Source organism: Schistocerca piceifrons, chromosome 3 (assembly GCF_021461385.2).
Source record: "Schistocerca piceifrons isolate TAMUIC-IGC-003096 chromosome 3, iqSchPice1.1, whole genome shotgun sequence".
In the NCBI taxonomy this organism is placed as follows: Eukaryota; Metazoa; Arthropoda; class Insecta; order Orthoptera; family Acrididae; genus Schistocerca; species Schistocerca piceifrons.
Window position 1 is genome coordinate 171,086,960 of NC_060140.1, and position 12,860 is coordinate 171,099,819.

The 12,860-nt window shown below is 44.9% G+C and overlaps 1 protein-coding gene across 5 annotated transcripts in view; it reads left to right on the forward strand.

The window, feature by feature from the left end:
* Positions 1-9,200, forward strand: part of LOC124789790 (proline-rich proteoglycan 2-like) — a 105,824-nt gene extending 96,624 nt beyond the window's left edge. For all 5 annotated transcript variants that reach the window (XM_047257260.1, XM_047257262.1, XM_047257264.1 and 2 more), the window contains one exon: positions 8,832-9,200. In XM_047257260.1, the coding sequence (XP_047113216.1) occupies positions 8,832-9,145 (314 nt within the window). In that variant the 3' untranslated portion in view covers positions 9,146-9,200. The remainder of the gene's footprint in view (positions 1-8,831) is intronic.
* Positions 9,201-12,860: the final 3,660 nt, after the last annotated feature.

Consider the following 12,860-nt stretch of genomic DNA (forward strand, 5'->3'; position numbering starts at 1 on the left):
GCGTTGTACACAAAGGTTCCGTATTCGAATCGAGAGCTTGCCGACATGGTGTTTAGTTACGGAAAGTTAAATGACAACGATCTGCGGACAGCAAGGTCATATGAGGATGCCTGTCCCCGCAGGCAACAACCATTCATTCAATGTTTGCAACAGTCCTCAGCAGTTTGTCTGAGACAGGATCGTTTCAGGAAGCAGGAAATCATGAAGGGCGTACCCGAAATGTTCGGACGCCAGACTTGGAGGAAAATGTGATTAGCACTGTGGAAGGGGACCGCCGTGTCAGTACCAGGCAGCTGGTCTGCCAGTACAGGGTATGTTAGACGACGGTGTGGATCATTCTCCATGACAATTGATACTGCACTTTGTGTGCAGGGCTTACTAGAGACAGACTTTCCACGCCGGGAGCAGTTTTGTCACTGGTTTCTTCACCAGGCAACCACGATTCCGGGGTTTGTGTCATCAATCCTATTCACAGATGGGGCCATCTTTACTCGGAGTGGTATCTTCAAATGTTGGGTAGTATGCAGAACACATGGTATGGTGACAGCTTATTATAGCATCTGTGCAGCCGGAATGTGTGGGCCAGGATAATTGGCGACCGTGTTTTGGAGCCTAAGAGGCCGGAACTATCAGCGTTTAGTGCCTACTCTACTGGAAGAAGTGCCATTGATGATTCGATGGATTATGTTACTGCTGTATGATCGTGCTCCACCCCACTTCGCCGTTAACGTCCGGACGCATCTCAATCGTGTCTTTCCTGGCCGATGGATTGGGCGAGGGGGTCCAGTTGCATGGGCTGCTCGTCCACCGGATCTCAACCCGTTCAATTTCTGGTTAAAGGGCCATCCCAAAAGCATCGTGTATGCAGAGCCCATTGCAGATGTAGAGACACTGGAGCAGCGTATTCATGCAGCCATTGACACTGTCCGGATGCAGCGTGGCCGATGTGAACGTATGAGGAGGAACATGCTACGGCCGTACGCGAATGTGTTGAGGCACCTGGAAACAATTTTCAACACATAATGTAACTGTGGCTGCATTTTACGGCGCTTATTGAACCGCAGTATCTGTATGTGGTCTGTGGAAACCACTGTGAAGTGCGCGGCGGAGGGTACATAGCATGGTACCACATGTTATAGCTTGTTCCTCTTCCAGTACTGTATGGAGTGCAGGAAGACTTACTGCTTAAATGCTTCTGGACCTGCTTTATTAGTATAATATTGTTTTCGTGGTCCCTACAGGACGATACTTACGAGGCTGAAGAATATCTTTGTAGTCTTCACCTAAAGCTGATTCTAGAAGCTATCAAGGATAATCTACATCTACGTCCATACTCCGCAAGCCACCTGGTGGTGTGTGACGGAGGGTACCTTGGTAAGTCTATCGGTTCTCCCTTCTATTCCAGTCCCGTATTGTTCGTGAAAGAAAGATTGTCGGTATGCCTCTGTGTGGGCTCTGATCTCTCTGATTTTATCCTCATGGTCTTTTCGCGAGATATACGTAGGAGGGAGCAATATACTGCTTGACTCCTCGGTGAAGGTATGTTCTCGAAATTTCAACAAAAGCCCCTACAGAGCTACTGAGCATTTCTCTTGCAGAGTCTTCCACTGGAGTTTATTTATCATCTCCGTAACGTTTTCGCGATTACTAAATGATCCTGTAACGAAGCGCGCTGCTCTCCGTTGGATCTTCTCTATCTCTTCTATCAACCCTATCTGATACGGATCCCACGTTGGTGAGCAGTATTCAAGCAGTGGGCGAACAAGTGTACTGTAACCCTTTCTTTTCGGACTGCATTTCCTTAGAATTCCTCCAATGAAGCTCAGTCTGGCATCTGCTTACCGACGATTAATTTTATATGGTCATTCCATTTTAAATCACTTCTAATGCTAACTACCAGATTTATGGAATTAACTGCTTCCAGTTGCTGACCTGCTACATTGTAGCTAAATGTTAAAGGATCTTTCTTTCTATGTATTCGCAGCATATTACGCTTGTCTACAATGAGATTCAATTGCCATTCCCTGCACCATGCGTCAATCCGTTGCAGATCCCCCTGCATTTCTGTACAACTTTCCATTGTTACAACCTCTCGATATACTACAGCATCATCCGAAAATAGCCTCAGCGAACTTCCGATGTTATCCACAAGGTCATTTATATATATCGTGAATAGCAACGGTCCTACGATACTCCCCTGCGACACACCTGAAATCACTCTTACTTCGGAAGACTTCTCTCCATTGAGAATGACATGCTGCGTTGTTTTATCTAGGAACTCTTCAATCCAATAACACAATTTGTCTAATAGTCCATATGGTCTTGCTTTGTTCATTAAATGACTGTGGGGAACTGTATCAAACGCCTTGCGGAAGTAAAGAAACACGGCATCAACCTGGGAACCCGTGTCTATGGCCCTCTGAGTCTCGTGGACGAATAGCGCGAGCTGGGTTTCACACGATCGTCTCTTTCGAAACCCGTTCGGCACATCTGTTTGACGTCCCTTCTTGAAAACGGGGATGACCTGTGCCCTTTTCCAATCTTTTGGAACGCTACACTCTTCTAGAGACCTACGGTACACCGCTGCAAGAAGAGGGGCAAGTTCCTTCGCGTACTCTGTGTAAAATCGAACTGGTATCCCATCAGGTCCAGCGACCTCTCCTCTTTTGAGCGATTTGAATTGTTTTTCTATCCGTCTGTCATCTATTTCGATACCTACCATTTCCATTTAGTCATGTGTGTGACAATCTAGAGAAGGAACTACAGGACAGTCTTCCTCTGTGAAACAGCTTTGGAAAAATGCATTTAGTATTTCGGCCTTTAGTCTGTCATCCTCTGTTTCAGTACCATTTTGGTCACAGAGTGTCTGGACATTTTGTTTTGATCCACCTACCGCTAGTGACATAAGAACAAAATTTCTTATGATTTTCTGGCAAGTCAGAGCATAGAACTTTACTTTCGAATTCGTTGAACGCTCTCGCATAGCCCTCTTCACACTACATTTCGCTTCGTGTAATTTTTGTTTGTCTGCAGGGCTTTGGCTATGTTTATGTGTGCTATGAAGTTCCCTTTGCTTCCGTAGCAGTTTTCTAACTCGGTTGTTGTAGCATGGTGGCTCTTTTCCCTCTCTTACGATCTTGCATGGCACATACTCATTTAATGCATATTGCACTATGGTTTTGAACTTTGTCCAAATAACAACCGTCATCTTCAAGAATCTCTGAAATCATGGAAGCATTGGCGACTGAATGCACATATGGCCAACCTCTACTAATAGCAGTGCCAAATCCAGAATAAGCCTAGGAAAAAGAAGAAGTTCTTTCTTGTTGTAGTGCACTGAAGAGTTTCACACTTTTAAAACTATTATTTTAAACGCTTCAATATGCAATCAACATTTTAATAATTTTAAGTAACTATGTAAACATTTTATTTGTTTCATAATATGAAGGCTATTCGGAAAGAAAGGTACGATCCGGCGCGAAATAGAAACCACAGTGAAAATCCTGTGAAGCTTTGCACAGATCTGTTGGGCAGTGTCTCTAGTGTTGAAACATCCCCTTGGAAAAATTTATGAATTACTGTGCTGATAAACCTCTTACGTTATTTGATTTTCAAACAGCTGAGCAGAACTGAACGTACGCAGACATTTCTCTCTTTACTTATTCTGATCAACACTAAACTGACACACAATATTTTTAGCGCAACGCAATCTGACTTTCAATAATCCCTACAAAAGAATGGCCCTGACTAACAATAACTTATACCTTTCATGAATCACTTACCTCAAAAAAATCTTTGTTACCCGAACTACTACAATACAGCGAGCGCCAATACTGCCAGCTAAATAAAAGATTCAAACTACTGAAGGCACTAACTACTGACAGGCATAGTCAGCAAATTAAAGATTTTGATGGGGAACAAACAATGTATTTACCTTAATAATGTTCCAAAGTCATTCATGATATCCAATATTACAAATTTACTCTTTCTGATGTACACACGTCCAGATCGTCCGCTCTCAAAAATTTTGCCACCTCTCTCCCCAAATCCACCACTGCTGGCGGCTCACCTCCAACTGCGCAACGCTACGCGCTGTTCATATCCAGCTGCCCAACACTACAATAGCGAATATTCCAACAATGCCAACCAGCCACAGACTGCACACAGCACAGCCAGTGATTTTCATACAGAGTGCTACGTGGCGTTACCAACATAAAAACCTAAACAGCCTACTTACATTGTGCCCATCGATCGCATCAAGTCGCTCTTTTCAGTTCTGAGTGCACAGTGAGCACGTACAGAAGGCTAGAAAATAGTGTCTTCCGCAATGTATGAGAGCCTGGTGAGAGATTTCGCCTGATGACATGCAGCCCACATAACGTACTTGTCATGTGTTTCCCTCTACGTGGCAATTATGGCCTCACTCTGCAGTGGCAATGAAGAAGCTCCTACGGCGTTTTCTGTGGGAGGTGTATGATCATCCAAAATACAGCGCGTAATTCGTCCCCCCTGAGCTTAATGTCTGATCACACGACCCGCTGGCTACGAAGAAAACATTTTGGCACGGACAACAGGCCGTAGACCATTGTAGGGAACTGGCGAAAGCACAGCCGGCTGATTTCAATGACGAGGTATTGGAAAGTTGGTACAACGCTATGATAGATGTCTAAGTCGGAGCGGAAACTATGTAGAGGAGTAGCTGGAAAGTGTAACTAACTGCTGCAAACAACACGTTTTTGATTTTCACAGTGGTTTTCATTTCGTGATCGATAGGACCTTACTTTCCGAACAGCCTTGACATAAACGATTCTGGCTCAAGAGCGGTGTGTTTTACCGTTGCCAGCCTGCCCTATGCGGGAAGAGGGACGAAGAATGAAAGAACAATAAAGAAATAAAAGGCAGGCAAGGCTCTCGTTCGTGATTTGAAAATGACGTGTCGAGATATGGGTGGTTTTTGAGGAATTTGTCTGCTCGTATTCCCGCAAGGTATTCTCACTATTAGAGTCAAGCCATGATCATGAAGTGAGTTTGGGAGGCAGATACAGAAAACGAACATTGTCATTCTGTACACGTTTGCCGTTGCCTTCCTCCGACATGTCATGATGTGTCATGTGTGTATTTGTGCCAAGAGGCTGACTGTAATGAGCGCTTGTATAATATGTTGTTATATTTGAGTTGTTATGGATGAAAATTAGTTAGCTGTTTGTTCTTTGTATCGTATGAACGACTAGCCATAATGATGTGGAACGAGTCATTCTGCACAACACTTTCACATGTAGCCATAAACTTGTTTGTATGTTGATCGTCTATTTTTTAAATACTGTTATGAGTTATTAATTCCCAGCCACCACCTTTTACACATTACAAAATTTGAAATCCTTGTGCACAGTAGAAGGCGTCGCCAGGCAGAAACTTTTTTAGTTTGTTTTCAAATTTTACTTTCTTGTCCGTCAGACATTGGGAAAGTGATAAAAAAATTTTGTGGCAGCATTGTACAACCCTTTTCGCGCTAAAGACAGCCTTAATGTTGAGTAATAATTTTTTTCTTCTGGTATTGTAATTATGCATGTCGTTGTTTCTTTTGATCTGTAATGGATTGTATACAAGAACCTTCATGACGGAGTAAATATATCGTGAAGCAGAAGTCAAGACTCCTTAGAGAGATGTCTACAAGATGATCGTGAGTGAGCATCACACATTATTCTTACAGCATGTTTTTGAGCAACAAACACTTCCAGTACTGATGATGGTTTACCCCAAGGCAAGGGAAATCTGAGGGTGAAGCGCGTTGCTAATACCCGGCCTACTACTTTCGAACAGCATCATGGTGATCACTGAGCTCAACCTTCCCATCCTATGAATGGATCACCAAGCCATCACACTCACTTCAGTGAAGTACCGAAGAGATGTTTGGAATTCAAGCCAGAGTATTGTTGCGAATTTGTTGATTAGAAACTGTACGCCATCACCTCTCGTAACCCAGCCGGTGAAACACAGAATGCATTGAAAAACAGTCTTGACCGGAACGAGATATTTGTTTGAATGGTAAACGGTTTCGGTCAGAAAGTGACCATCTTCAGACCATTTACACATTGATGGTAGGTGGTGTCGGTGAACGGAGTAGGTGTTGTGGCTCCGCGAACGTCAACGAACAGCTGACGTTCGTGGCTCCCGGATGTCAACTAGTCGCTGACGTTCACGGAGCGACAGCACACGTAAAAACTCTGAAGAAGGCCACATTCTGATCGAACCGGTTACCATTCAAATAAATATCTCATTCGTGCCAAGAGAGTTTTTAATCCATTCTTAAAGTATTTGAGCTAGACCGCTGATTGTCTCCACGAGAAATGTTCTTTGAAATTATTGGCGAAGCAATTTTCTTCCACCACCAGTATCCGAAAAACTCAATTCAAGCACTCTAGAGCAGCGCTGGCGATCTCTGAGTCGCGTTTTTCTCTATTAATCGAGGCAAAAACCGGTCACTGGTATCCTCCTAACGGCAAAACTTTTTGAGTGAAATTGTTAACTATTTGGAAATTTGTGGTACGTTCCTATGGGACCAAACTGCTAAAGTCATCAGTCACTAGGCTTACACACTACTTAATCTAACTTAAACTAACTAGGGACGACACACACACCCTTGCCCAAGGGAAGACTCGAACTTTCGACGGGGGGAGCCGTGCGAACCGTGGCAAGGCACCTGTGACAGCGCGGCTAACACGGGCGGCGAAATTGTTAAGTAAGACACTGTATTAAATAAAGAGTGTCGTTTCAGCAACTGCGACATGGCCGCGTATACAAAGAGTGATTCAATACTGTCAAATGTTTTTTATTCCAGTCTTTGATCACAATATCAATTCTTTAGACGACGACCGGTTTCAGTCCTTAGTGACCACCCTCAGATCTTTTTTACACCATGTCCTAAAGTGATAAGGCCATACTGGCATCGTTAAAACATATAAATAATGTGCTGATTATACAGGATGTTACAAAAAGGTACGGCCAAACTTCCAGGAAACATTCCTCACACACAAATAAAGAAAAGATATTATGTGGACATGTGTCCGGAAAAGCTTAATTTCCACGTTAGAGCTCATTTTAGCTTCGTCAGTATGTACTGTACTTCCTCGATTCACCGCCAGTTGGCCCAATTGAAGGAAGGTAATGTTGACTTCGGTGCTTGTGTTGACATGTGACTCATTGCTCTACAGTACTAGCATCAAGCACATCAGTACGTAACATCAACAGGTTAGTGTTCATCACGAACGTGGTTTTGCAGTCAGTGCAATGTTTGTTTACAAATGCGGAGTTGGCAGATGCCCATTTGATGTATGGATTAGCACGGGGCAATAGCCGTGGCGCGGTACGTTTGTATCGAGACAGATTTCCAGAACGAAGGTGTCCCGACAGGAAGACGTTCGAAGCAATTGATCGGCGTCTTAGGGAGCACGGAACATTCCAGCCTAAGACTCGCAACTGGGGAAGACCTAGAACGACGAGGACACCTGCAATTGACGAGGCAATTCTTCGTGCAGTTGACGATAACCCTAAAGTCAGCGTCAGAGAAGTTGCTGCTGTACAAGGTAACGTTGACCACGTCACTGTATGGAGAATGCTACGGGAGAACCGGTTGTTTCCGTACCATGTACAGCGTGTGCAGGTACTATCAGCAGCTGATTGGCCTCCACGGGTACACTTCTGCGAATGGTTCATCCAACAATGTGTCAATCCTCATTTCAGTGCAAATGTTGTCTTTACGGATGAGGCTTCATTCCAACGTGATCAAATTGTAAATTTTCGCAATCAACATGTGTGGGCTGACGAGAATCCGCACGCAATTGTGCAATCACGTCATCAACACAGATTTGCTGTGAACGTTTGGGCAGGCATTGTTGGTGAAGTCTTGATTGGGCCCCATGTTCTTCCACCTACGCTCAATAGAGCACGTTATCATGATTTCATACGGGATACTCTACCTGTGCTGCTAGAACATGTGCCTTTACAAGTACGACACAACATGCGGTTCATGCACGATGGAGCTCCTGCACATTTCAGTCGAAGTGTTCGTACGCTTCTCAACAACAGATTCGGTGACCGATGGATTGGTAGAGGCGGACGAATTCCATGGCCTCCACGCTCTCCTGACCTCAGCTCTCTTGGCTTTCATTTATGAGGGCATTTGAAAGCTCTTGTCTACGCAACCCCGGTACCAAATGTAGAGACTCTTCGTGCTCGTATTGTGGACGGCTGTGATACAATACACCATTCTCCAGGGCTGCATCAGCGCATCAGGGATTCCATGCGACGGAGGGTGGATGCATGTATCCTCGCTAACGGAGGACATTTTGAACATTTCCTGTAACAAAGTGTTTGAAGCCACGCTGGTACGTTCTGTTGTTGTGTGTTTCCATTCCATGATTAATGTGATTTGAAGAGAAGTAATAAAATGAGCTCTAACATGGAAAGTAAGCGTTTCCGGAGACATGTCCACATAACATATTTTCTTTCTTTGTATGTGAGGAATGTGTCGTGAAAGTCTGGCCGTACCTTTTTGTAACACCCTGTACTTATATGTTTTGACGATGACGTTATGACCTTATCACTTTAGGACATGGCGTAAAAAAGATCTGAGGATGGTCATTACGGACTGAAACCGGTTATCGTCTAAATAATTGATATTGTGATCAAAGACTTTAATAAAAACATTTAAAGAGTGTCGTTTTTCTTCTCTCCTTCGTATCGCTTGTCATTAATGGGTAGTCTCCTTCCCTAGTGAGATGAGAAGGACGTGTGTGCCTGTGATGTCACGGACGCCTTTACGTTGGTTGCAGAGGACGAAGATGTAGAGCACGCGATGCGACAGCGGCGGGACTCGACTTCGGACAGCAGCAGCAGCGAGGACAGCTCTGACGACGACGACGACGACGACGAGGACGAAGACGATGAAGACGAGTCCAGCTCCCGCGGTCCACCCCGGCGCGGCCGACCGCCTCCGAGGGGTGGCCCCCACGGCAGGGGCCCGCCCCCCAGGGGCTGCGGGCGGCGCCGCCCCCCCTCAGACTCCGGCACAAACTCCACCACCACAGACACCGACACGGAGACGGTGGAGAGGTACTCCAGGCGCCGCGGCAGGAACAGGGGCTGACCGCCGCCACTAATGTGTACACACTTGCCAAATAAACCATCCGACATGCAATGAACTCGAAAATTCTTTTTTATTTCTTATTTTTATTTACTATGTGTCTTGAAAAGAGGATATAAGATGAACATCAACAAAAGCAAAACGAGGATAATGGAATGTAGTCGAATTAAATCAGGTAATCAGGAATTAGATTAAAAAATGAGACACTTAAAGTAGTAAGGACTTTTCCTATTTGGGGAGCAAAATAACTGGTGATGGTCGAAGTAGAGAGGATATAAAATGTAGACTGTCAATGGCAAGGAAAGCGTTTCTGAAGAAGAGAAATTTGTCAACATCGAGTATAGATTTAAGTGTCAGGAAGTCGTTTCTGAAAGTATTTGTATGGAGTGTAGCCTTGTATGGAAGTGAAACATGGACGATAAATAGTTTGGACAAGAAGAGAATAGAAGCTTTCGAAATGTGGTGCTACAGAAGAATGCTGAAGATTAGATTGGTAGAACACATAACTAATGAGGAGGTACTGAATAGGACGGGAGAAGAGGAGTTTGTGGCACAACTTGACTAGAAGAAGGGATCGGTTGGTAGGACATGTTCTGAAGCATCAAGGGATCACCAATTTGGTATTGGAGGGCAGCGTGGAGGGTAAATATCGTAGAGGGAGACCAAGAGATGAATACACTAAGCAGATTCAGAAGGATGTAGGCTGCAGTTGGTACTGGGAGATGAAGAAGCTTGTACAGGATAGAGTAGCATGGAGACCTGCATCAAACCAGTCTCAGGACTGAAGACCACAACAACAACAACAACATTTCCTATCAGCGTCGCAATTTCCTGATTATTCAATTACTTGAAGGGTGGGCAACGAAAACGTTGTAAGCGCCGTTTTTATCACGAAGCGTATTTTCAGAGCTGTTGTGTTCTCGGTACTCTATTGCATGTCCCTAAACCTGACCCAGGTACCAAACCATGGAGAAAATCTGGGAAAATGAGTTTAGTAGATGGCGCATCGCCTATGTGACAAGCTTTGTTTTTCTGTGGAGTTTCATAATTTAAAATATCTGAGAAGTGTTTTTGTTGTCTATAGCTGCTGTATTTCTGTGCTTGCATTACTTCAAATAAAATGTAGTGCCTCAGTACTAAGTCACTTGAAACAAAAGCGTACTTGATGTATTATACACTACTAGCCATTAAAATTCCTACACCAAGAAGAAACGTAGATGATAAACGGGTATTCATTGGACAAATATATTATACTAGAACTGACATGTGATTATATTTTCACGCAGTTTGGGTGCATAGATCCTGAGAAATCAGTACCCAGAACAGCCACCTCTGGCCGTAATAACGGCCTTGATACGCCTGGGCATTGAGTCAAACAGAACTTGGATGGAGTGTACAGGTACAGCTGCCCGTGCAGCTGCAACACGATACCGCAGTTCATCAAGAGTAGTGACTGGCGTATTGTGACGAGCCAGTTGCTCGGCCACCATTGACCAGACGTTTTCAATTGGTGAGAGATCTGGAGAATGTGATGGCCATGGCAGCAGCCGAACATTTTCTGTATCCAGAATGGCCCGTATAGGACCTGCAACAAGCGGTCGTGAATTATCCTGCTGAAATGTGGGGTTTCGCAGGGATCGAATAAAGGGTAGAGCCACGGGTCGTAACACATCTGAAATGTAACGTCCACTGTTCAAAGTGCCGTCATTGCGAACAAGAGGTGACCGAGACGTGCAACCAACGGCACCCCATACCATCACGCCGGGTGATACGCCAGTAGGACGATGACGAATACACGCTTCCAATGTGCGTTCACCGCGATGTTGCCAAACACGGATGCGATCATCATGATGCTGTAAACAGAATCTGGATTCATCCGAAAAAATGACGTTTTGCCATTCGTGCACCCAGGTTCGTCGTTGAGTACAGCATCGCAGGCGATCCTACCTGTGATGCAGCCTCAAGGCTAACCGCAGCCATGGTCTCCGAGCTGATAGTCCATGCTGCTGCAAACGTCGTCAAACTGTTCGTGCAGATGGTTGAACACTTGAAAACGTCTCCATCTGTTGCCTCGGGGATCGAGACGTGGCTGCACGATCCGTTACAGCCATGTGGATAAGATGCCTGTCATCTCGACTGCTAGTGATAAGAGGCCGTTGGGATTCAGCACGGCGTTTCGTATTACCCTCCTGGAACCACCGATTCCATATTCTGCTAACAGTCATTGGATCTCGACCAATGCGAGCAGCAATGTCGCGATACGATGAACCGCAATCGCGATAAGCTACAATCCGACCTTTATCAAAGTCGGAAACGTGATGGTACGCATTTCTCCTCCTTACACGAGGCATCACAACAACGTTTCACCAGGCAAAGCCGGTCAACTGCTGTTTGTGTATGAGAAATTGATTGGAAACTTTCCTCATGTTGTAGGTGACGCCACCGGCGCCAACCTTGTGTGAATACTCTGAGAAGCTAATGGTTTGGATATCACAGCATCCTCTTCCTGTCGTTTAGATTTCGCGTCATCTTCGTGGTGTAGCAATTTTAATGGCCAGTAGTGTATATATGCAGACTGAAATGAGGAATAAATATTTGTACCAAGGGCGAGATCTGAACCTGGGTCTCCTGCTCATCAGGCATATGCGCTAACTACTGTCACCCTGGCACAGCGGCTTTTCACAACTGGCCAGACTACCCTAGCATGCCTCCCTCCTCAGCCCAAATTCACTTCCGCACCTCTGCCCACTTGATATTCCTCCAACAGCATTGCAGAGTTTCACCAATTGTATTGAAACAGCATCTCTCCAGCGAACGAAACGGGGGACTTGCGTGAAACCCAAACATGGGCTTCTTAATCAATCGAAACTCTGTAGTTTCAGAGATCTGGGTTTGGATCCCAGTTTTAGTACAAATTTTCATCCGCTAATTCAGTCTGCATATACAGCGTGGTCCATTGATAGTGACCGGGCCAAATATCTCACGAAATAAGCGTCAAACGAAGAAACTACAAAGAAAGAAACTCGTCTAGCGGGCCAACCATAGCTGGTTGGCCCGCTAGATGGCTCTGTCATAAGTCAAACGGGTATCAACTGCGTTTTTTTAAATAGGAACTCCCATTATTTTTACATATTCATGTAGTACGCAAAGAAATATAAATGTTTTAGTTGGACCACTTTTTTCTCTTTGTGATAGATGGCGCTATAATAGTCACAAACGTATAACTACGTGGTATCACGTAACATTCCGCCAGTGAGGACGGTATTTGATTCGTGATACATTACCCGTGTTAAAATGCATCGTTTAGCAGTTGCGGAAAAAGTCGATATCGTGTTGATGTATGGCTATTGTGATCAAAATGCCCAACGGGTGTGTGCTATGTATGCTGCTCGGTATCCTGGACGACATCATCCAAGTGTCCGGACCGTTTGCGGGATAGTTACGTAATTTAAGGAAACAGGAAGTGTTCAGCCACATGTGAAACGTCAACCACGACTTACAACAAATGATGACGCCGAAGTAGGTGTTTTAGCTGCTGTCGCGGCTAATCCGCACATCAGTAGCAGACAAATTGCGCGAGAATCGGCCATCTCACAAACGTCGGTGTTGAGAATGCTACATCAACATCGATTGCACCCTACCATATTTCTGTGCACCAGGAATTGCATGGCAACGACTTTGAACGTCGTGTTCAGTTCTGCCACTGGGCACAAGAGAA